Raw genomic sequence first — 26,764 nt, forward strand, 5'->3', positions numbered from 1 at the left:
TGATGGCCTCTCCTGCAGATCGGACGTCAGTATCAAAATCCCAGACAACCTCTTTCAGCTGGCCATGCACTAAGGATTTCAATGGTCTAATGGACGTGTTTTTCACGGTTGATTATGAAGACTGTCATAAAAGTTGAAACGTCGAAATGATGACCTGGGCTTCTGCGTAGATCTGGGCTTCTATTGATAAGGTGCAAATCTGCCGTTTGGCACAAACATCTTTACAAATGTTACGACTGCATCTGACAACTGAAGTCCAACATATCAGATCAGATTTTTCACAGAATTGTCATGTGGTTCTGTGTCTGACCGCACTAAGTGGTTGGAATTATGGAATACAAGAATCACTAGTGTGCAGCTAGCTGTACGCTCACCTAACAGCAGTCTCTTTTTCTGTTATAAACTCAATTGACTCGTCCTTTGCTCCACTCAATAGGTTCTCCTGTGATAAGACGTTAAAGGGCATCTGTCAGCAGATTTGTGCCTATGACACCGGCTGACCTGTTACATGTGCGCTTGGCAGCTGAAGGCATCTGTGTTGGTCTCATGTTCATATGTGCCCGCATTGCACTTGCAAATGAACCTCTCGGAGCAATGGGGGCTTTGCCGTTACACGCACTCTCCACTTTGATTGACAGGGCCAGGCGTCATGATGTTTTCACTGCCTGGCCCTGTCAATCAAAGTGCAAAGGGTGCAGCAGTTGCAGAGAGAGCTGAGCCTAAAGGTGTAATGGTAACGGCCCCGTTGCTCCTAGATGCTCATTTGCATATATTGAAACATAATTTTTCTCAGTAATGCGGGCACATATGAACATGGGACCAACACAGATGCCTTCAGCTGCCAAGCGCACATGTAACATGTCAGCCAGGTCATAGGGACAGATCTGCTGACAGATGCCCTATAATATCCTGCAGCTACACAATTTATTTTCTTCTTTCTGGAACATTTGTGTGCAAAAAAAAACATAACAAAAAGCAAGAATACAAAGGGGGAGATTTATTCCTCAAAATGCACCTAAAACTGGGGTACACGCTTTGCACCACATTTTTTTGCCTAGTCTACGGGAAAAGGTGATAGCAAAGATACAACATTTGTTAATGTGATTGCACTTAGATTTGGTTATAAAAATGCACAGAATGGCAATTATCTGTTACATAATGTCACATCAAGGTTTAGAATTATTTGTGAAGCAACTGCAAAAGCAATAATGGTTTACTGAGAAAGGGGCTGTAACTATGTGCACCAGGATTTTGGTGTAAAGTTAGACAAAATTCCAACACAGGGTGAGCCAGCTAATAGTTGGTTTAAATGTTGACAAGACAGTCTAGAGATGCCCCAGCATTATCATCCGGCATCAGCCGTTGTGATAAAGCTGGCATAAATTTACACCTACTGTAGTATTAGGCCTAGTCCCTGACAAACACAGCAGAGAGGAGGGTAAGGCTGGTTTTTACACGGGCGTTGCGGGAAAAGATGCGGGTGCATTGCGGGAACAATGCACAATTTTTCCCCGCGAGTGCAAAGCGTTTTAATGCGTTTTGCACGCGCATGAGAATAATCGGCATGTTTGGTACCCGAACCCGGACTTCTTTACAGTGGTTATAAGGGAAAATAATAGCATTCTTTAATACAGAATGCTTAGTAGAAGGTCAATTGAGGGTTAAAAAATAAAAAAACAAATTAACTCACCTCCTCCAATTGATCGCGTAGCTGCCCGTCTCCTGTTCTTTCTTCAGGACCTGTCAAAGGACCTGTGGTGACATCACTGAGCTCATCACATGGTCCAATCACATGTGGCGGTGGACCATGTGACTGGACCATGTGATGTTCTTAATCGTAATGACACCTCAGCACACGTCTAATTTGAATGGCTTTTGTGGGTGCTCGTCTCTTGTTACCTCCTTCCACCCGCGGAGTGAGATTGTAGCTTTAAATAAATTTTTTCAGAAACAGCACACCGATGTAGTTTGTAATTCAACCTTTATTTACCAGTGGTATATTCTCAAGTTATTTTATGACATTTATTGCTGTCTGCAACGTTTCGGGCCCATTTGGTGCCCTTTGTCAAGCTATAAATGCAAAAAAATAAACACAGGACAATATAATTAAAAACAGAAAGGAAAAAAATTCATATACACATCACTTGGAATTCATATATATACATATATCTCAATTCTCATGAAACATATTATATTATTGCTCCTTAATGGATGGGAATTTTATCCATAATTTGACTATTTTTTCAATAAATCATTCATAATTCATATCCTTCAAAGGACTGTTGCTCATATATGAGGGCTAAGTTAATATCAATTACTAGCATGGTTAGACATATATATGAGAGATGCCCGCATACATCAATTCATTTAAAGAGGGGTTGCGGGGGAGGGGAGGGGTTTGGGTTCTTTGCATATATTGTGCATCAGAATCAAAACTAACATGATTAAAGTAAAATTCATGAGAAATCACAGTTCATAATTCATAACAAGTGAGACATGATTAGACGGCAACATGATTAAGGCATAATTTCAATAGAGCATGATTATAACAAGTGGTATAAAAGGGGGGGGGGTGGACCATGTGATGTGACATTACCACAGGTCCTTTAGCCGGCAGCTCATGATTAAAGAAGTAAGAAGAGATCGGCAACTACGCGATCTAGAGGAGGAGGTGAGTTAATTAGTTTTTATTTTTAATCCCTCAATCCACATTTTACTAAGCATTCTGTATTGAGAATGCTATTATTTTCCCTTATAACCATGTTATAAGGGAAAATAATAAAAATTGGGTCCCCATCCCGATCGTCACCTAGCAGCCATGTATGAAAATCGCACCTCATCCTCATTTGCTTGCAGATGCTTGCGATTTTCACGCAGCCCCATTCACTTCTATGGGGCCTGCGTTGCGTAAAAAACGCACAAAATAGAGTATGCTGCGATTTTCACACAACACACAAGTGATGCGTGAAAATCACCGCTCATGTTAACAGCCCCATAGAAATAAATCGGTCCGGATTTAGTGCGGGTGCAATGCGTTCACCTCACGCATTGCACCCGCGCGGAAATCTCGCCCGTGTGAAAGAGGCCTAAGGCAGCTCTTTAGCTCAGTACTGTGAAGTACCTTGTCCTCGTGTGTGATTAGGACAGGTTTTGTGTGTACTAATAGGACGGCGGCCATTCTATTTCTCCTAATGATCGCTCCCCAGACAAAACGAGCCATTATAACAAATGAAAGGTATTTGGGAATATATGTATAATAAAGTAATATTTAAATGAGTTATCCCATGACTAATTTATAAATTGAAAATCAGACCTCATTTAGTAAATAACAACCTCTTTCTACCAAAGCTAGAACCGAACCTGTGCCTCACATGGATCCAGAGATCTCCCCATTCATTGCTCTGCTAGATTTATATCAAGCTGGCAGCTCAAGGGGAGTGTCTTTTTTGCTGCAGCTCAGGGGGCGTGTCCGTGCTCTCCCTATCACAGCTCAGGGGGCGTGCCTATGCTCTCCCTATCACAGCTCAGGGGGCGTGTCCGTGCTCTATCACAGCTCAGGGGGCGTGTCCGTGCTCTCCCTATCACAGCTCAGGAGGCAGTTGATGGATGAAACTGAGCATGTGCGGCCATCTCAGTGAGCAGGACATAGAAATAAGAAAAATAACAAACAGCAGGTGGCGCTATACAGATTCATTTTTATTAAATAACTCAGAGGCTATGCAAAAATTTTAATTACATGCAATTGCAAAACTATTCAGATCCAGGTGCTGGTAGAATGTTTGTCATGGGACAACCCCTTTAAGTATTTTCATTTTCTTAATTCCTGGAGAACCCCTTTAATCATGGGATAACCCCTTCAAACATTTGCTTCTGCAGTAAAATTAATTTCTCCTTTCCATCAGGAGGAGAGTGATGTAGTCTTATATCCAGGGAATTTCAGAGCTTCATTTTATAACTTTAAGATTTTTTTCTGCTGGATTCATTTGTTTTTCATGCTCATTCCTCACATATCTCTGTCGCTCAACGGACCTTCTTTATTATAATAAAAAATTTTTTTGCAGCTATTGAAGGATGAGAGGGTGATGATCAGTTATGCAAGGAAGCGATGCCAGAAAACGTCCTTCCCTCCATTGATGAGCAATCAGTAACATATTGCATGTCATTACATTTCTTCGTATGGTGCCAGAGTTGAGGATCGGGCTAAATGAGACACTGCAGTAATTCCTCTTTCATCTGTTAGGAGAAGCGATATGAAATGTAGATTGCAGTGCCAGCCTGCTGGGACATTGGGTTTCTAATGGAATATGAAATTTCGCGCTATCTGGCCGTCTTTCCAGTGGCATAGATCCAGACATCGGAATTACCTTGTCATTGGGACATTCCTTAGGTAGAATATTGAACCTGAGGTACATTTCAGGCAGCTGCAACCTATCAGTACATTTTACCTGCATGCCAAGAATAACTTCACTCTGGTGTCTACAATGCTTGCTGACAGCAGGCAATTATACAAAGTGTACATATACTGGAGTATAGTCTACCTTTATGATATGAAGAAGATAGAAGTCCACACACAGAGCTCTGTTATTGCTGTCTAGCATTAACCAGAACAAGTAATTATTTGCTAATTATTTATTAAGTGCAAGACCAACAGACGGAGAGCAAACAGGACTCCGATCTATGAGCCACATCTACATTCACATGTTTAAAGGCTATGGACAACTTCGGGGCAACCCTATTTCAAAAGTAATACATATCAGATCGCTTATGGTCCAGTATAAACAAGGGACTCTGAATATTTCGTCGCTTCTCCAACCATAAAGGGAAAAGAAAGTTCCTTAAAGGGTTTCTACCACTTCGTTTTCACATAATTAGGTGTCAGACACTAGCGATCCGCTCTGCCAAACAATCCTAAAATAATAGCTTTTGGGGCAGCCGTTTCGCAAAAAAAAAAAACTTATATTGATATGCTAATGACCCTCTGGGTGCCATGGGGGCGTCATTAGCACCTAGAGGATCGGTCTACCTTCACAAGATGCCGCCGCCCAGCGCATCCCTCCAGCCCGCCCATCTCCTACGGAATGCGATCAAGCGGATGAATTCTCGCGCATGCGCCGTGCGCGTCTGTATTCGGCGCATGCGCAGTGAATGTCCGACCGCTTTCTGCACATACCTCTCCACTGCGCCTGTTCCTCGGAGCACTATGACGTCATCGGCGCAGGCGCAGTGGAGATGTCTGAGCAGGGAAGCGGTCGGACATTCACTGCGCATGCGCCGATTACAGACGCGCACGGCGCATGCGCGAGAATTCGTCCGCTTGATCGCATTCCGGAGGAGATGGGCGGGCTGGAGGGGTGCGCTGGGCGGCGACATTTTGTGAAGGTAGAGGGTCACCTAGAGGGTCATTAGCATATCAATATAAGTTCTTTTTTTAGCGAAACGGCTGCCCCAAAAGCTATTATATTAGGATTGTTTGGCAGAGCAGACACTTGCGGATCGCTAGTGTCTGAAAGCTAATTATGTGAAAGCGAAGTGGTAGAAACCCTTTAAGATTCTAAAACTGTGTCATGGGTCTGGGTGGCCTAGATTCGAACAAGTCAATATTTTATTACCAAGATATTGTTGAACTGGACAACCTCTTCCTAGAATTTAACGGCCCTCTCTTTGAGTCTGGTTTCTCTAATACCTGATGATGAGCTGCTATTGCAAAGGAAGACGCATGTTGATTATCAAGGGAACTTCAGCATTAAAGGCTATGTACACCTTTCCAGGGCATTTTTTATGATTGCATTGTACTCATTTTTGGCTAAAAACATTTATTCAATTTGTCCTTCTTAAAAATATTCAGCCGTTTCTAAGATATAGGGGTTAAAAATCAGTAAGCTGTCACTTTCTGTTTTCTTTGAATCCTGTCAGCTAATTTGCAAATCTTATCTTTGATCTCCTGACCTCATAAACACTTAAACATTTTTAAACTAATACATTGTACTCATTTTGAGCTAAAAATCACGTTTCCAATGTGTCTTTACTAAAAATGTTGAGCCCCTTTCTCTGTACAGCCTTGAGATTCTCTAGCAGCAGGCTCAGCTCATGGCTCCTTATGTCTGACGTCCTAGACACTCATTATGGCTCAGTCCTTATCTTACTGATAAGAATGTGGCTTAAATAAATGTTCATGATGTTTTAGTAATTTAGAGACAAAGGGGGTAATTTATTATACTGAAAACGGTTTGTTGCGCTGCTCCCTGTGATTTTTTCCCGCTCACGCCAGGTCTAAAATTGTGGGTGAGGAAGGGGACGGGGCAGCCTGTTTTAGGCATAGAAAATGGTCTAAATGTAAGACAGCAAGGAAGCTGTCTTACATTTAGAACTGGCGCTGGATGCACCGAAGTTATGGAGAGGTCTGGCCACCGCCAGTTTAGGGCTTTATTTGGACCGGCGTCTAAAACGCTGGTCTTCATAAATTTGCCCCAAAGTTTATTAGATGACCGGCACAAAGTGGAAGTATGATTTACGGAGCTAGACAGTAAACCCTTTGTGTAAGAACAGCTGAATATTTTTAATAATAGCCAGTTGAAAAACAAGCCTAAAATTTGTAAAATGCAATCATGAAATAAATTGCCCCCAAAGGTGTACATAGCCTTTAAACCATATTCTTTTCTGTTTGATAAGAATTGAGCTATAATGAGTGTTTATGAGGTCAGGAAATAAGTGCTACACATGAGCCATCACATGAAGGAATTGAAAGAAAACAGAAGGTGATGGTTTGCAAATAGGCTATTTTTTAAACCTTGTAACTCAGAAACTTTTTTTTAGCCCAATTTTTTTTAGTCCAAAAGAAGTAAAATGCAGTCATAAAAAAGGAGTACATAGCCTTTAATGCTTCAGTTCCATTGACCATCCACATGCAGTTTTCTTATGCAGCTCATCATTTGACATTAGAGAAGTGAGGGCTGTTTCATTCTAGGAAGAGGTTGTCCAATTGACCAATATACCAGTTCTGAAAATATTGACTTGTTGGTCTAAGGCCTCTTTCACACTTGCGTTGTCCGGATCCGGTGTGTACTCCATTTGCCGGAATTACTCGCCGGATCCGGAAAAACGCAAGTGAACTGAAAGCATTTGAAGACGGATCCGTCTTCAAAATGCGTTCAGTGTTACTATGGCACCCAGGACGCTATTAAAGTCCTGGTTGCCATAGTAGTAGTGGGGAGCGGGGGAGCGGTATACTTACCATTCGTGCGGCTCCCGGTGCGCTCCAGAATGACGTCAGATTACGTTTCCATGCGATCACGTGATCCATGCGCGTGGGGCACCCTGACATCACTCTGGAGCGCCCCGGGAGCTGCACGGACGGTAAGTATACTGCTCCCCACTACACTTTACCATGGCTGCCAGGACTTTAGCGTCCTGGCAGCCATGGTACCCATTCAGAAAAATCTAAACGTCGGATCCGGCAATGCGCCGAAACGACGTTTAGCTTAAGGCCGGAACCGGATTAATGCCTTTCAATGGGCATCTATTCCAGATCCGGCCTTGCGGCAAGTCTTCAGGATTTTTGGCTGGAGCAAAAAGCGTAGCATGCTGCGGTATTTTCTCCGGCCAAAAAACGTTCCGGTCCTGAACTGAAGACATCCTGATGCATCCTGAACGGATTTCTCTCCATTCAGAATGCATGGGGATAATCCTGATCAGGATTCTTCCGGCATAGAGCCCCGACGACGGAACTCTATGCCGGAAGAAAAGAACGCAAGTGTGAAAGAGCCCTTAGGCTACTTTCACACTAGCGTTTTTCTTTTCCGGCATAGTTCCGTCACAGGGGCTCTATACCGGAAAATAACTGATCAGTTTTTTCCCCATGCATTCTGAATGGAGAGTAATCCGTTCAGGATACATCAGGATGTCTTCAGTTCAGTCATTTTTCCCCATAGGAATGTATTAGTGCTAATCCGTCCTTCCGGCCTGCACATCTGCAGACCGGTAAAAATGTGAAAAAAAATACAAGACGGATCTGTCTGTCTGCATGACAAGCGGAGAGACGGATCCGTTCTTGCAATGCGTTTGTGAGACGGATCCGCATCCGGATCCGTCCCACAAATGCTTTCAGTCAGCAGCAGATCGGCGGATCCGGCGGGCAGTTCCAACGACGGAACTGCCCGCCGGATCACACTGCCGCAAGTGTGAAAGTAGCCTAATCAAGGCCACTCCCTGACATAGTTTTAAAATCTTAGGGACCTTCTTTTCTCTTTATGAATAGAGAGGTGATGGTGGATGCAGAATCTCTTCTTTATACTGGACCCTAAGTAATCTGAGATTTATTACTTTTGAAATAGCGTTTGCATGGACATATTCAACATTTTCGTTGTATGGACGCATCGTAGAACATCTGTGGACATTTAAGAGGCCCTACTCTACCTGCGTATGTATAAGAATTGATACAGAGCAAATCCAACAGAGGGAAAATCCATCTCCATTAGGCATTGCCTGCAGTTTTTTTTTTTATTAGCAAATAGACAAACTGTCTCTTTCCTCCCAAACATCTTTCTTTCTGTATAAAGGGATAGAAGTGGGGCACACTCAGAAAGTAGAGGGATCTTTATTGAGACACACAAAAATAATCACAATAATAACAGCTAGTGAATAATAATATCAGCATTAAAATATCAGCAATATGAGCAATAAAATTTCAACAATAAAAGAGCAGATTAATTAATCAGTATAGATGGTGTTAATAATAGAATAGTACCAATAGTAAAATGATGAGAAAAAGGAATGGGTAAAAATACATTAAATTTTGAAAGTGTTTGATAAAAATAGGATCCCAATAAATATAGGAGTTAGTCCTCAATGTTATTCCTCCGTGTGCTGAGGCTCACTCCGGTACCAGTCCTTAATACAAATATTGAAAGGTCAGGGTCCCAAGCGTATACAGCTATGTCAGTTTGTTTAGACAATGTATTTGCTGTTTATACGCACAGCGGCGTCCCGCTGTATTGAAAGCGATCGCTTAGGCTGGGCTATGCAAGTTCTTACCCGAGGGCTTTTAGTGCTGGATGATGACCCCTCCACTTGGCATGTTGTATGCAATCTCCAGTCTCAAGGGGTAATGTTCAAGTTTGAATTTGGCGCCAGTGAATTGTTTGTTCCACGTGGTTGCGGACCGTCTCACGTGTAATGGCGCATATATTTGCACGTGAGACGGTCCGCAACCACGTGGAACAAACAATTCACTGGCGCCAAATTCAAACTTGAACATTACCCCTTGAGACTGGAGATTGCATACAACATGCCAAGTGGAGGGGTCATCATCCAGCACTAAAAGCCCTCGGGTAAGAACTTGCATAGCCCAGCCTAAGCGATCGCTTTCAATACAGCGGGACGCCGCTGTGCGTATAAACAGCAAATACATTGTCTAAACAAACTGACATAGCTGTATACGCTTGGGACCCTGACCTTTCAATATTTGTATTAAGGACTGGTACCGGAGTGAGCCTCAGCACACGGAGGAATAACATTGAGGACTAACTCCTATATTTATTGGGATCCTATTTTTATCAAACACTTTCAAAATTTAATGTATTTTTACCCATTCCTTTTTCTCATCATTTTACTATTGGTACTATTCTATTATTAACACCATCTATACTGATTAATTAATCTGCTCTTTTATTGTTGAAATTTTATTGCTCATATTGCTGATATTTTAATGCTGATATTATTATTCACTAGCTGTTATTATTGTGATTATTTTTGTGTGTCTCAATAAAGATCCCTCTACTTTCTGAGTGTGCCCCACTTCTATCCCTTTATACAAATTTTATACCAGACTGGGTGCTGTCTGCTAGTGGGTGCACCTCTATTGGATCCACATCTCAATCTAGTGCGACATTTCCTATATTTATTATCTTTCTTTCTGTGCCTATACTTTCACCCAAATTTAGTTTTTCTGATCAATAAATGTACTCTGTACAGACCCACCAATTTACTCTGCAACGTGTAGGTGGAACAATTTTGAGCACATTAGCAGTATTTAGTTTTTGGGATTTTCTTTTAATTTTGTAATTATATGTAATTGTAAGATGGTTGTTTACATCTAACATGTTGGGAGTAGGCTAGTGATTTTGCAGCTACAATTTTCTAATTTTCCTTAGTAGGAAATTGCTCATATATTTCATACAACAGCTATTCAATCTTAATTGAGCAGAGATTTTGCAGCTGCTTTAGAGAAATCAGTTGTATACTGCTGCTAGTCATTTCAGAGCAATTTTATTTCAAATGCTTCAAAATTCTGATTTGCACATTGTATTTTAAGCCCTATGTATACACTACTCACAAAGTTAGATATATCTGGCTTTTGGGAGAAATTTATGGAAAAAGTAAAAAGTTCCCTCTATATCATATTTAGCATGGCTGGATCTTAACAAGGTTCCAAGTAGAGCTTCAACAGGCAACAAGAAGAAATGGGAGTGAGACAAAACATTTTTTGAGCATTCAATTTAATTAAAACAACAAATAAATTGAAACAGGCTGTTTTTCAACTGATCAAAAGTTTAGGACCACACCTCCAAAATAGAATGAAAGCCCCCCAAAACAGAAATCCAACTTCCAAACATGAACTCTGTAATGAGTAGCTCCGCCATTATTGTTTATCACTTAAAAAATTTGTTTTGGCATGCTTGATGCAAGCGTTTCCATGAGGTGAGTGTGAACATTTCTTCAAGTGGTGAAGACGGCCGCACGAAGGCCATCTACTGTCTGGAACTGTTGTCCATTTTTGTAAACTTCCCTTGCCATCCATCCCCAAAGGTTCTCAATTGGATTTAGATCAGGGGAACACGCAGGATGGGCCAAAAGAGTGATGTTATTCTCCTGGAAGAAGTCTCTTGTCCTGCGGGCATTGTGTACTGTAGCGTTGTCCTGTTGAAAAACCCAGTCGTTACCACACAGACGAGGGCCCTCAGTCATGAGGAATGCTCTCTGCAACATCTGAACATAGCCAACGGCCGTTTGATGCCCCTGCACTTCCTGAAGCTCCATTGTTCCACTGAAGGAAAAAGCACCCCAGACCATTATGGCGCCCCCTCCACTGTGGCGCGTAGAAAACATCTCAGGTGGGATCTGCTTGTCATGCCAAAAACGTTGGAAACCATCAGGACCATCAAGGTTAAATTTTTCCTCATCAGAGAATCAAACTTTCTTCCACCTTTGAATGTCCTATGTTTGGTGCTCTCTTGCAAAGTCCAAACGAGCAGTTCTGTGGCGTTCAAGGAGACGAGGTCTTTGAAGACGTTTTTTGTTTTTGAAGCCCTTCAGTCTCGGATGCCGTCTGATGGTTCTGGGGCTGCAGTCAGCACCAGTAAGGGCCTTAATTTGGGTCGAGTATCATCCAGTATGTTGACGGACAGCCAATTGGATCCTCCGGCTCAGTGCTGATGAATTTTTCTTTGGGTCTTCTACTTGACTTTTTTATTCCATAACCCTCAGGATCATTTAAGAAATTCCAAATGACTGTCTTACTGCGTCCCACCTCAGCAGCGATGGCGCGCTGTGAGAGACCCTGCTTATGCAATTCAACAACCCGACCACGTTCAAAAAGAGTTTTTTTGCCTTTGCCATCACAACGTGTGACTACCTGACAGAAAATGACAATGAATCCACATCTCTGCACAGATTTGGCCTTTTAAAGGCATGTGGTCCTAAAATTTGGATCAGCTGGAAAACAGCCTGTTTCAGTTTAATCGTTATTTTCAATTAATTGAATTCTCAAAAAATGTTTTGTCTCACTCTCATTTCTTCTTGTTGCATGTTGAAGCTCTACTTGGAACCTTGTTAAGATCCAACAATGTAAAATATGATTTTTTGCCATTTTTCAAGTGGTCTTAGGCCCCTTTCACACGGGCGAGTTTTCCGTGCGGGTGCGATGTGTGAGTTGAAAGCATTGCACCCGCACTGAATCCTGACCCATTCACTTCTATGGGGCTGTGCACATGAGCGTTGTTTTTCACGCATCACCTGTGCGTTGAGTGAAAATCGCAGCATGCTCTATATTGTGCGATTTTCACGCGACGCAGGCCCCATAGAAGTGAATGGGGTGCGTGAAAATCGCAAGCATCCGCAAGCAAGTGCGGATGCGGTGTGATTTTCACGCATGGGTTCTAGGTGACAGTCTATTCACTGTATTATTTTCCCTTATAACATGGTTATAAGGGAAAATAATAGCATTCTGAATACAGAATGCATAGTATAATAGTGCTGGAGGGGTTAAAAAAATTAATAAAAAGTTGACTCACCTTCTCCTCTTGATCGCGTAGTTCCCGGTCTCTTTACTTCTTAAATGATGAGCTGTGGGCTAAAGGACCTGTGGTGACGTCAGATCACATGCTCCATCACCACGGGAACTACGCGATCAAGAGGAGAAGGTGAGTTAACTTTTTTATTTTTTTTAACCCCTCCAGCCCTATTATACTATGCATTCTGTATTCAGAATGCTATTATTTTCCCTTATAACCATGTTATAAGGGAAAATAATACAATCTTCAGAACATCAATCCCAAGCCCGAACATCTGTGAAGAAGTCCGGGTTTGGGTACCAAACATGCGCGATTTTTCTCACGTGAGTGCAAAACGAATTACAATGTTTTGCACTCGCGTGGAAAAATCGTGCATTTTCCCGCAACGCACCCGCCTCTTATCCGGGCCAAAAATAAGACGCCCGTGTGAAAGAGGCCTTAAACTTTTGATCAGGACTGTATCATAAGAGTACGGCATTTAAGTAGAAGCATGCAATGGTGATTTCCTCATCTCAAACTATTTATTGAAACAAAAGCCAACACCAGTGATGGGTATACCCCTACAAAAATGTAAATGTGTCTCAGTAATTTGTCATGTGGTCTTGAGCATCAATTACAGCTTGACAGTGATGTCTCATGCTGTTCACAAGTCGACTTATTGTCCGCTGAGGCATGGCACCCCACTCTTCTTGAAGGGAAGCCCTCAGGTCATTGAGGTTCTGAGGTACGGAGTTACGAGCCTCTACACAGCGACTTAGCTGATCCCATAGGTTTTCAATGGGATTCAGGTCTGGAGAAAGTGCAGGCCACTCCATTTGAGGTGCCCCAGTCTCCAGCAGCCGTCCATGAAGATGAAATTAGGCCTGTGTTGTTCATGCAGAGACACAATGGGCCAGATTTATCATTAGCTCAAGTCAGAATAATGGAGTGAAAAAGTCGCAAATTTTTGCGCAATCGCTTAAACTGCGCAAAAATTTGCGACTTTTTTCTGCTCTGCACTATGCTCGCCAGTTTTCTGAAAGTGGGCGTGTTTTCTTATGTAAATTAATCTCTAGACAGATTTACTATTGAGACTATTTAAAAAGTCGCAAAAAAGTCGCAAAAAAATGCACAATTTCACTCCAGTGAGGACCATGCTTATCTTATGAGACTTTTTCGTAAAGACGTGCGACTTTTTCGTAAAGATGTGCGACTTTTGTAAAGCTGCTTACTGACGGATAAACTGCTACCGTCAAACCACATTTATTACAGTCTTAAAGGGCCGATCATAAATCTGACTTGGCTAAAACTGACTTTAGCCATATGTGAAAGTGGAGTGAGCTGTCAGAGTCATGATAAATCTGGCCCTATGACTGGATTGATGATGTTATCGAAGTAGTATGCGTTTGTCACTGTACCATTCACAAAGTGTAGGGCAGTTTTCGATTGACTAGATACACCTACCCACACTGTAACATCACCACCAAAGCCTCGTCTGGTGACAACAGTGGCTGATGCATAGCGCTCTCCATGTCTCCAACATCGTTGGAAGCCATCATTTCTACTCAGCAGGTATCGATGTCCCTCGTCCAGCGTACATGCTCCCTGGCCCATGCAAGATGTTGACGCCTGTGCCTGGTGGTGTGGTCAGATACCCTTGGAGGTTGTCTAACACGCAGTCCATGCTGATGTAAACAGTTTCGAATGGTCTGACGTGACACTTGGTGCCTCTCGCCTCCTTTAAATGTGCCTATACTTGTATGGTATTTATTATCCGGTTCTACAGGGCATTTTTTACAATGAAGCAATCATCAGTGTGGCCAAAGGACGTCAAATTCTATGCGTTTCTGTAACTCTTCTAGTCTCTCTGATCTCTGTTGCAACCTGCTGATGATACCTTGTGATACTCTAAGCTCAGTGGCCACGTCCATCTGAGAACATCCTTCTTGAAGCCTTTCAATGGCGAGGTACTGTTGATCATTCGTTAGGTGTCCTCTGGGTCTCATGTCAAAATGTGAACAGCTTGATGAGTAGGAATATTTAAATCCTAATTCTAATTGAACCAGGAAATTTATTAGGCGATTCATGGATCAAACATTTGTTGTGAATTTTGCCTTATTAGAGAATAGCAAGTTGTGCAAAAAGCACCGAAACATTGAACAGTTGGACATGTGCATTCAGAAGTTTAGAGAAGGTCACATAAAGTTCACGTGTAAAGGTTAGGCCGAATGCACACGGCTGTGAGCGGTCCTTGGTAACACAGAGTCATAGCAACCAATGACGCCGTACGCTCCTTCCGTGGACCGCTCACGTCAGGAAAACACGGCCGTGTGCATTCGGCCTTAGAGTGCTTTTTAGGTTCATCCAGAAATTTCCCTAACTTATTTTAGTAGTGTGTGTGTGTGTGTATATATATATATATATATATATATATATACAGGGAGTGCAGAATTATTAGGCAAGTTGTATTTTTGAGGATTAATTTTATTATTGAACAACAACCATGTTCTCAATGAACCCAAAAAACTCATTAATATCAAAGCTGAATATTTTTGGAAGTAGTTTTTAGTTTGTTTTTAGTTTTAGCTATTTTAGGGGGATATCTGTGTGTGCAGGTGACTATTACTGTACATAATTATTAGGCAACTTAACAAAAAACAAATATATACCCATTTCAATTATTTTTTTTTACCAGTGAAACCAATATAACATCTCAACATTCACAAATATACATTTCTGACATTCAAAAACAAAGCAAAAACAAATCAGTGACCAATATAGCCACCTTTCTTTGCAAGGACACTCAAAAGCCTGCCATCCATGGATTCTGTCAGTGTTTTGATCTGTTCACCATCAACATTGCGTGCAGCAGCAACCACAGCCTCCCAGACACTGTTCAGAGAGGAGTACTGTTTTCCCTCCTTGTAAATCTCACATTTGATGATGGACCACAGGTTCTCAATGGGGTTCAGATCAGGTGAACAAGGAGGCCATGTCATTAGATTTTCTTCTTTTATACCCTTTCTTGCCAGCCACGTTGTGGAGTACTTGGACGCATGTGATGGAGCATTGTCCTGCATGAAAATCATGTTTTTCTTACCTTGCAGACTTCTTCCTGTACCACTGTTTGAAGAAGGTGTCTTCCAGAAACTGGCAGTAGGACTGGGAGTTGAGCTTGACTCCATCCTCAACCCAAAAAGGCCCCACAAGCTCATCTTTGATGATACCAGCCCAAACCAGTACTCCACCTCCACCTTGCTGGTGTCTGAGTCGGACTGGAGCTCTCTGCCCTTTACCAATCCAGCCATCTGGCCCATCAAGACTCACTCTCATTTCATCAGTCCATAAAACCTTAGAAAAATCAGTCTTGAGATATTTCTTGGCCCAGTCTTGACGTTTCAGCTTGTGTGTCTTGTTCAGTGGTGGTCGTCTTTCAGCCTTTCTTACCTTGGCCATGTCTCTGAGTATTGCACACCTTGTGCTTTTGGGCACTCCAGTGATGTTGCAGCTCTGAAATATGGCCAAACTGGTGGCAAGTGGCATCTTGGCAGCTGCACGCTTGACTTTTCTCAGTTCATGGGCAGTTATTTTGCGCCTTGGTTTTTCCACACGCTTCTTGCGACCCTGTTGACTATTTTGAATGAAACGCTTGATTGTTCGATGATCACGCTTCAGAAGCTTTGCAATTTTAAGAGTGCTGCATCCCTCTGCAAGATATCTCACTATTTTTGACTTTTCTGAGCCTGTCAAGTCCTTCTTTTGACCCATTTTGCCAAAGGAAAGTAAGTTGCCTAATAATTATGCACACCTGATATAGGGTGTTGATGTCATTAGACCACACCCCTTCTCATTACAGAGATGCACATCACCTAATATGCTTAATTGGTAGTAGGCTTTCGAGCCTATACAGCTTGGAGTAAGACAACATGCATAAAGAGGATGATGTGGTCAAAATACTCATTTGCCTAATAATTCTGCACGTAGTGTGTATATATATATATATATATATATATATATATATATATCAAGAGAGAGAGTATCATTTTTTAAATTCCAATAATATTTCAAACGGAAGTAAGATGCATCATTCGTCTACTGCACTATGTTTTCATCAAATGGAGTTGTGAATTTTTCAGGTATGGTCTCTCCAATGCTGAGAAATACAGGCAGATACTTATCCATCATGCAGTACATCAAGGAGGCGTCTGATTGACTCCTAATTTATCCTGCAGCAGGACAACAACCCCAAAAATACAGCAAATGTAACTGAGAACTATACTCAGTGTAAAGATGAACAGGGAGCCCTGGAAGTGATGATCTCAACATTATCGAGTCTTTCTGGGATTGCATGAAGAAATTTGAGCGAGCGTATATTTGTGCTTAGTTCCCCAAAATGTTTGGAACAACATCCCTGTCGAGTTCCTTCAAAAACTGTGTGGAAAAAGAAGAAGAACCTAGAAGAACTGATGCTGTTTTAAAGGCAAAGGGTGATCACACCCAATACTGATTTAATTTAGATTTTTTTTTTCATTCACTTTTCAGTTAATTGATAAAATATAAACTATTAGCATGTCTATTTTCGAAAGCATTCTTACTTTGCAGCATTTTTCTACACTCCTGCCTAAAACTTCTGCACAGTACTGTAGTTTTAGGACTGGTGTGTCACCAGTTATATATCTCTGTTTTAAGCAGATCAAGAGATCTCCCCATTCATTTTTCCAATTGCTCCCCTAGATTTATTTCAGGCTGTCAGCTCAGGGGGTGTCTCCTTTCTCAGATAGCTTGTCTTTTTGTTTTGCAACTCTATCCCTGTAACTGTCACAGCTTCTAACAGTAGATGTAGCTGGTGGCAGTTAAAGAATGGAACTGAGCATGTGTGACCATCTCATTAATGTTACTGAGGTGGACAGAAAATGTTTTAAAACGTGAATTCAAAAGATTTGAGAAGGAATAAGCTTACGCAGGCTAAGTGAATAAATATATTTATATATTGTGATTAAATGTAAGATAACATAGACAAATCACATATTGAATAAAAAAAAGTTAATACATCACTAGCCTACATATGCAACACGCAGTATGGGTTTAGACTCCAACGGTCATGCTACATGGCTGTCTACCACGTTATAACACATGACCGACGCACCAGGGTATACAAGAGATAGGGCAAATCAGTACTTACATCCTAAATCCTACTTGGGTTGAAGTTCCAGCTGGAGTCCCCGAATGTATGTGTGCAAACCAGAGTTATTCCCATCAACCCCTCAGTGTGCTTCACGCATGTCTCTGAGATCACTCAGGAATGTGGTCTTCTCAGCACAATGGGGGATGGGTACGTCTCTTACCCACTACATTACAAGGGAAACTCTATTATACAGAATATTAAAAGTACTATAAAAGAAACAGAATTAAAGGGGAAAGAACCAGTCAATACTTAGAAATACCCTTACAATACAGAAAGATAAGAAAAAAATAAATTGCTGTTTTCGCTGCACAGATACATTTTATTGAGTAACTCGGTGGCTAAATTATAATTACGTGCAATTACTGCATGTAGAATATTTGTAATGCAAGTTAGTTGTTTAAATTAGACATGTTCAATTAGATGGATTGTCCATTGTATATATGTCTTTTCAGTTGATATTGGACTGATTGAAGACCAAAATGTGTGTTAACCAGACCTACTGCTCATCTTAGTCATTACACAACTTTATGAAACTTTCCTGCAAGACTATGAGTTCTTTTGAGTCTTCTTTATGTGAACTTGCTAAATAATTTAAGCAGAGTTCTTAGTTTTAGATTTTTTAAAGTTACACAGATTTGCAGCTACTTTACAAATCCAGAGGGCGGCATTTCATTTTCAGTGCTCCATCTGTATTTATATCGCAAGTGACCTACTTATGTCATATATTACATGTGCTCGGTTCAGTTTATTTTTGTGAAACAGAAATTTATAATAAACTATTTAAAAATATTACTTTATAATTTTTAACTTTTACTTGTATCTTTGTGAAATAAAATTATCAAGGGGACCAAACCTTGCCAAACAATTAGGATCATATATCAAGGTGAAAAATGTAAAAGTGATAGGGAACCTGTCTTAATGAAAATGCAATACAGTCTGCAGGTTATAGAGCAGGAAGACCTGAGCAGAATGATATAAAGTTTTATCAGAAAAGATTCATTAAAACGTGTAATTTATTAATTTAAAGGGGTTTTCCATTTTTTTAAAGTTTTTTTTTAGTTTGCTTTTTTACTGATGACCTATCTTCCACATAGGTTGTCAGTGTCTGATCGGTGGGGTCCGGCACCCAGGAGACCTGCCGATCAGCTGAAGGAACCCTTACTCTCAGTAGCGCCACAACCTTCTCCCTGCTCCCAAACCACAGCACTGTACCTTGTATAGTGGCTTTGCTTATTATCGCAGCTCAGCCCCATTCACTTCTGTGGGGCTGAGCTGCGCCTAGGTCATGTCACCGGTGGACATGATCTCACTGGCCTAGGAAAAGCCGAAGAAGGTTGTGGAGCTACTTCAAGTGCCGTTGCCTTCTGAAACAGCCCCCCTGACTTGAGCTTCAAAGCAGTTCATGCTCCGATGCTTTCCTTTGCCCTGCGCTAAATCACGCAGGGAAAAGGCATTTTGTGGAGTTCTGGTGATGAACTGGGCTCTCCATAGGGCTGCCAGAGGGTGTCTTCTGCCCAGCAGTGAGCCCGGTGAAGTCACCGATACTGAAGGGCGAGCTTTAGCACTGCCCTAACCTGTAAAACGGCTAGGGCAGCGCTAAAGCCCGCCCAATCATAGTCGGTGACGTCCCCGAACACACTGCTGGATGGAAGCCTCCGCTCGGCAGTGTGTTATGGTAAATAAAAGAGCCCTTGCCCTGCGCAGGGCAAGGGGGAGCATCGGAGCATGAAATACTCCAATGCCAAGATCAGGGGGGCTGTCTGGGTGAAATGTAGGGGTTCAGAGCTGAATTTCACCCAGACAGCCTCCCTGATGTTGGGGGACAACCCCTTTAACCTAGGCAATGTTTACAGCTGTAGTATATGGGGAGGGGGTGTTTTTTTACTATTATACAGTACTACGCTAGCAAGTTCTGCTGAGTGAACGGCTCCTTTTTGTGAATTTTTTTGCTTTTAATTTATTTTATACTTTTTATATGATTTTTTTCTGAAATGCCGTGAAAAGATGACACGCTAGAAGAAAGCTTCGCAAAAAGATATTGAGGTCACTAAGGGTTAAAGTCTGGGGATCACTGGTAACACAATAAACTTTAAAGACAATAAGGATTAATTCGATTTCCAGTAGACGTGTCAGACAAACGTGCAACCATCCACAAAGAGGACGTATAGGGAATATGGGCTTAAATTACGCGCTCATTTCTCGCTTTACATAATTTGAGGCCTTTTCCTGATGCTTTTAGTTCTGTAAAGCGTCAGCCGTCCTCGGAGAGATAACACAAGAGCCTCTCCGCTGATTACATTCAGGAGGCAGACTGGGAAATGCATCTCTGTTTCAATTTCTCACCTGTTATACAAGCCGCATAGTTCTGCCGCTGGGTCTCCAGTGAGATTTACGCCTGCTAGTTTCTATTTACAGTTCGCGGTGATTTATGTTATAGGATCTGTCAGCCAGAGCTGTCGTGATTTGGCTGGTTTGTTACATGGAAATATGGTTTCTGGAGGGACTGCGACTTCACTATGTTAATTTAATGCCTGAAAGTGCCAAACATTTTCTACATTTGTTTAAGGTGTACGAGAGTTTCGGTTCCACCGTGATCGACACTTATCAACGATGGCAAATACAATTTTAAAAATGTAAAAATAAAGAAAAAAATTATCATTATGTTGTAAAGTTACAAAGCTATAATGAAAGAGCATCTCTCAGCAGAATCAATCCCAGTAAGCCAGGCAAACTGCCTGGTAGGGTTGATCATGCTGAATGCAACAACATCTCTGTTGCAGCAATCAGACGTGCTGTTTTAGGGTACTTTCACACTAGCGGTAGGACGGATTATTGACTATAATGGGGACGGGGCGGAGCTCTGGCGCAGCACGGCAGTTCGCGGTGAGAGGCCGCTGGACTAAAAAGCCAGATATGCAGTACTTTTAGTCCGGTGGCTTTTCGCCGTGCACTGCTGTGCTGTGCCGGAGCTCCGCCCCCATCCCCATTATAGTCAATGGGGACGGAGCGGCGGTCCAGTGGCACGGTGAAATAGTGGCAGGACGGATCCGACAGGCTGTTCACCCTGTCGAATCCGTCCTGCCGCTAGTGTGAAAATAGCCTTAGAGAGATATGTAGTTTTATTATGTTAAAGGGATTGTGTGGGTTCAGAGGTGAACCCGGACATACCCTTATTTTCACCCAGGCAGCCCCCCTGAGGATAGCATCGGAGAATCTCATGCTCCAATGCGCTCCCTTGCCCTGCGCTAAATCGCGTAGGGCACAGGCTCTTTTTGTTTATCATAACACACAGTGTGTTCTGTGACGTCACCGGCTCTGATGGGCGGTGCTCTAGCGCTGCCCTAGACGTTTTACTGGCTAGGGCAGTGCTAAATCCCGCCCATCAGTGCCAGTGACGTCACCGGGCTTCCTGGCAGCCCCATGGAGAGCCCGGTATGTCACCGGAACTCCAAAAAATGCCTTTGCCCTGCGCTATTTAGCGCAGGGCAAAGGAGAGCATCGGAGCATGAACTGCTCATGTCAGGGGGGATGCTGGGGGGAAAATGGAGGGATGTCTGGGTTCAGCTCTGAACCCGGACAACCCCTATAAAGGGGTATCCCCATCTGAGACAATGGGGGCATAACGCTAGGCTATGTCCCCGTTGTATCCTCTTTTCCCTTTTTTTTTCTCCTTTTGGACAGGATGTGCCTCTACAAATATGGAAGAGTTTGTCTTCTTATTAATTTCCTTTGTATTAACCTGGCAAACAGATAGGACATGGTAATAACAGAGCAGATACAAGAGGACACCTGTTGGAAGATCTTCTCCTCGCCTGTTGACAGCCGTCTTATTATGTATTATATGAGCTGTTCTTGGCTGCGCTTCCATTCATATGCAGTCCGACGTGTTTCATAGACATCTGAGCCTTCATTATTGCAGCACATACAGTGATTGGCGGGGTTAATTATTACTAGACCTCATTCCAACCATGAGGGAAGAAAACCTTAATGGATGAAAAAGCCTGTCCACACTGAGTAAATGTATTACACCAGAATTACAAAATGACGACTCTTATCATGCCCTGATGTAACTGCAGGCTGTCAGGCCATGATGGAAATTGCCGTTTTGCAACAGTCGGAGAACATTGTATTATGCAGACTAAAAATATAGTTCCTACTGGAGCTAGATCTAAGTATCTAAGTATAGTTGCAAAACGAGAGGAATAGACCTGCTCATGACAGTAAGGCTTCATGCGCTCGACTGTATTTTGGGTTCACGTCCCACCTGCATTCATTTCTATGGGCCCTCAAAAAATGTGGACAGCTCACAGAGGTACCGGTAATCTGTTTGCTGTCCACATCTGTGAAGCCCTATGTCTGTCCCTAAATAAAAATAGAAATGTCCTAATGTAGTCCGGTTTGCGGAGAAGAATAGGCATTTTTACAATACGGCAGGACGCAGGCGGACGAGATCTGCGTTTTGCGGATCTGCAGTTTGTGGACTGCAAAACAGTACAGTTAAGTCGTGTGCATGAGGCCTAAGATGTCAACTAGGCTATGCTAGTCTGTTCCACCGATTCGTTTCTGCCCATTCGCACTATGTGTACGTAATCCTATGGCAAACCAGAAATATTTCTAATAATATCACAGGATAAATCAATGTATGGAAAGTAGTCTGTAACATAATTATATTATTGGAACGTGATCATGGAAGTGGAGTTGGGCTATGTGTGCAAAATGGCGAAATTCTGGTTTTATTCAAGATCCCAGATCATATTTGCTCTACATTCACTGCTGATTTTATTATTGGGGGCTAGTGAAATAAAATGTTATTTTGTTATTGTACATATTATTCAGTTTTGGGGCCTATTCGGAGGGCAGTATGAGCGCGTCCAGTACCCGTTCCACAATTTTGCGGCACCGGTGCAGACCCATTCATTTGAATGGGGCTGCAAAAGATGCGGGCACTGCACTGTGTGCTGTCCACTCCTGTAGCTCCGTTCCGCGGGCCCGCACAAAAAGATAGAGCATGTCCTATTCTTGTCCACCATTGCGGACAAGATGAGGCATTTTCTATGATAGTACCGGCCATGTGCGGTCCACAAATTTTGGAACGCACACGGGCCAGCATCCGTGTTTTGCGAGTCTGCAAAACACTACGGTCATGTAAATGCGCCCTTAAGGATGTTTAATACTCATGAACCGCTCTACATACTCTGAAATACAAGAGCATGTTTCATTCTTCTGTATGATGGTGTTTGGTCTAACCTTGAATTGAGATTTTCTAAAGGTTGTTTTTCCATTTTTTGAGCAGCCTCGAGGGTTTACTACTATATAAGGGCTCATGCACATGAACGTACCTGCATTTTTGCAGGTCGGATGTGGACCCATTCACTTCATGTCCTGTTCTTGTTCATTTTGCAGACAAGAATAGGCATTTTTATCATAGGGGCGGATATTCCGATCCGCAAAATGTTGAGTGCACATGGCTGGTATCCGTGTTCTGCGGATTTGCAAAAGCGGATACGGTTGTGTGCATGAGGCCTAATTCTGTGAAATCAGTATCGAGGTCTTGACCAGACATAGCTACAAGGGGAAGGAGAGATCCCACAGTGGCTCTGTTCACAAAGCACAGTGCTTTATTTTGTTAAATTCTTTACATCTCCATTGAACCAAGTATAACTGATTATTTTTGTGCTTTGCAGGGATAACGGCAGAAGTGATCGTAGTGTCTTCTTTTGATGAACTGCATAGGAGAGCTGAGGAGGCCAAGGGGAAGATTGTAGTTTACAACCAGCCATTTGTCAGTTATGGAGAGACCGTGCAGTATAGGGCACGAGGAGCCTCCGAAGCTGCTAAAGTCGGGGCTCTGGCCTCTTTAATCAGATCAATAGCCTCCTTCTCCATTAACAGGTAAGGCTTGTATTGTCACTCCCCCCAACAAGACTCTGGTCACATCTACGGCCTCTTTCACAAATGAGTAAATCATGGACATGTGCTGTTATAGTCTCCATGGACCACTTATGTATCCATTGACTTGAATGTGTGTATTCACACATCAGTGGTTTTCTATGGACGGTGGATCTGCGGTGACACCCAGGAGGCATGCACTATTTTTGCCTGTGATTTTGGATCCCTCACGCACATTATAGACTATGGATCCATGAAAACCAAAGACACAACATGGATGCCATCTGGGCCATGGTTTTCATGGATCATTGCTAGGAGATGCTCTGGAAATTAATTTTCAGCCTATCAGTGCCCGTGAAATATAGATGACACACAGAGGGCAAAAAACAGACACGCGTACCAAACACAGATCCTTCACGGACATCTTAATGGATGAACCTCTGTCCATCTAGTCAGAGATGTAGACAAAGATGAGTGAAAGGGACCTAACTCGGTCACCATGGAATAAAGGACATTATATAAGGGGGGTCTTTTCTGCCTCCCCCTTCCTTCTGTCAGTGTTATAGATATCAGCAGAGAGGGGGAGAAGGTTGAAAGTGGTAGATCAGAGTGTGGAGAGGGGGGAACGTATCCAAGTATTCAGGCAGGGAAGATCACAATTTAGGCAGTATTGTGTCAAAGTGTAGATAGGGAGGAGAGCGAACACAAGGCGATGAAAGAATCACATTTTCTGTGTATGAATGTGATTCATTGTGCGCTGTGCTATAAACCTACACCATGCAGGGTGCCATTGATACACTTTATACAGTATTACAATGGGCACGCTATGTAAATAGCATTGAGAACCATGTTTTTTTTTTACTTTTACAGAGGGCCTGTCACCTCTCCTGACGTGTCTATTTTAGTAACTACTTGCAATCCTAAAGCATTTACAATTCTGGAGAGTTTTTATATCTGTGTTGTTTTGTTTCTTAGTTATTGCCACTAGAAGGTTGTTAATAAATCTGCAGCTAGGTGTTACCAGTGGGGGAATGTCCCTGCACAGTGCCACACTGGCAGCACGGATAGGAGAGTGTCAGGCTACTTTCACACTTGCGGCAGAGTGATCCGGCAAGCAGTTCCGTCGCCGGAACTGCCTGCCGGATCCGGCAATCTGCATGCAAACGGACAGCATTTGTAGACTGATCCGGATCCATCTTACAAATGCATTACAAAAACGGATCCGTCTCTCCGGATGTCATCCTGAAAATACGCATCCAGAAGGACTGATCCGGCATTGCGGTATTTTTAATGCCAGATCCGGCACTAATACATTTCAATGTTAATTAATGCCAGATGCAGTATTTCGGCAACTGATCCGGAATTTTGGACGGAGATAGCACCGGTATTTCCTCTGTCCAAAACGCTGTTTGGTGACTGAACTGAAGACATCCTGATGCATCCTGATTTCTCTCCATTCAGAATGCATGGGGATATGCCTGATCAGTTCTTTTCCGGTATAGAGCCCCTATGATGGAACTCTGTGACGGAAAAGAAAAACGCTAGTGTGAGAGTCCCCTCAGACTGTGCAGGCTACTTCCAGATGATCATTCATTAATAGACTTCTAGTAGCAATAGGTGAGTAAAGGAGGAAAATAAGGTTATATGAAAATATCCTCCAGAATGTTTATTGCATGGGAATTATTTAATAAAGCAGACATGTCAAGAGCGACAACAGATCTTCTTTAATAGTCTAGTGCGACAAAGTGGAGTTGCCACTTTATACACTTTGTGTATAGCCCTGAATGGCAGATGTCTATTATATCAATTAAGCATGCAACTGACAGATTGATGGATATGATTTTTTTTTTTTTGTATTTTTGTCAACCCTTATATTTTATGCGGTCTTGTCTTACTATTAGTCACTTTCTGTTTCTTGGATTATTTAGTCTTACCAAGAGCCGTTAGTTAAATCAAAGTGAACCTCCAGAGCAGTTAAATATTTAATTTGGTTTGATTAAAGAATAAAGCGCAGAGCAGATATTGATTCTTGCATGTATGTGTGCTCGAGAAATGGAAAGCATTTATATATAAAGATCTGTTAATTAACCTTTTTATGTGCTTTTATATGAAGTAGTGTTCATTGTGATTATGCAACACGCAGAGAGGCAATAAGACATTCACTATATAACAAAATAGCCCCAAGAAACAAATGGATAAAAAATTATTACAAGTTTACACAAGAGCCAAACTGAAGGACTTACCAGAATTGTTATAACTGTATTTTTTATTTGACCTTTTTATTTCCATTGGATTAAATGTAGCATAACAAGCAGAGCTACGTATAAAGACGGTCAATTACCAGCCAAGGCTTATGATGACGCAACATAAAGGGAGGCAGTCAACAATATAACTAAACTTAAATGTAAATTTTCATCTTTATGTCTTTTTAGATCCAGTGTTTTGGGTTTCATTTCTTAAAGGCAGGGGCGTAGCTATAGGGGGTGCAGAGGTAGCAGTCGCTACCGGGCCCAGGAGCCTGAGGGGGCCCAAATACCCTTGTGCTGCATAAGAAGAAACACAAAGCACTGAGGGAAGGGGGGCCCAAGTCTAACTCTTGCACCAGGGCCCATGAGCCTTTAGCTACGCCCCTGCTTAAAGGGGTTTACTCACTCCAGCAAAGAGAAATTATCCTGTAGACAAAGTTAATACAAGGCACTTGCTAATGGATTGTGATTGTCCATATTGCCTCCTTTCCTGGCTGGATTTATTTTTCCATCGCATTACACACTGCTCATATCCAGGGGTTATGGCCACTGCTGCAGCGCAGATACGAGGTGGCTGCGGTGGGAGTGCTGCGCATGTGTGCCTATGACAGCTCCTACAGGCTCATCTGCATATATTAAAAAGATAATTCGGGCACATAGGAACATGGGACCAACACGGATGCCTTCAGCTGCCAAGTGCACATGTAACAGATCAGCCAGTGTCATAGGTACAAATCTGCTGACAGATGCCCTCTAAGCTCCAGTTGGAGCTTACCAACTCTTGTATTTGCCCGTGGGTGTGTTCATCCACCAGCGCTCACACTGCCTCACGGGGCCTGCAGGGGGTACAGGGCCTCCGTTCTCATGATCGGTGGAGATCCCAGGGGTAGGACCCCCAATGATTTGATAGCTATCCCCTAGGGTAATAGGGGATAACTTTTACCTACCGGAATACCCCTTTAAAACTTGGCACACATGGCATACTTCTAACAGTGGCCTACCTCCTGCAGACACAAAACAACGGTCATATTGAAAATGTTCTCTTCCCTTCTGCTACTGAGAGATAGTTGGAAGCCGCCATTAACATTAGATCCTGGACCAGGGGTAGGCAACCTCCGGCTCCCAGCTGTTGTGAAACTACAACTCCCAGTATGCATACTTGCTCTGCTCTTCTAAGA

At 42.5% G+C, this 26,764-nt stretch overlaps 1 protein-coding gene across 2 annotated transcripts in view; it reads left to right on the plus strand.

The window, feature by feature from the left end:
• Positions 1–26,764, plus strand: part of CPQ (carboxypeptidase Q) — a 492,137-nt gene that overhangs the window by 112,582 nt on the left and 352,791 nt on the right. For both annotated transcript variants that reach the window (XM_044293689.1, XM_044293688.1), the window contains exon 3: positions 23,136–23,343. In XM_044293689.1, coding sequence (XP_044149624.1) covers positions 23,136–23,343 — 208 coding nt within the window. The remainder of the gene's footprint in view (positions 1–23,135; positions 23,344–26,764) is intronic.

Source organism: Bufo gargarizans, chromosome 5 (assembly GCF_014858855.1).
Source record: "Bufo gargarizans isolate SCDJY-AF-19 chromosome 5, ASM1485885v1, whole genome shotgun sequence".
NCBI lineage: Eukaryota > Metazoa > Chordata > Amphibia > Anura > Bufonidae > Bufo > Bufo gargarizans.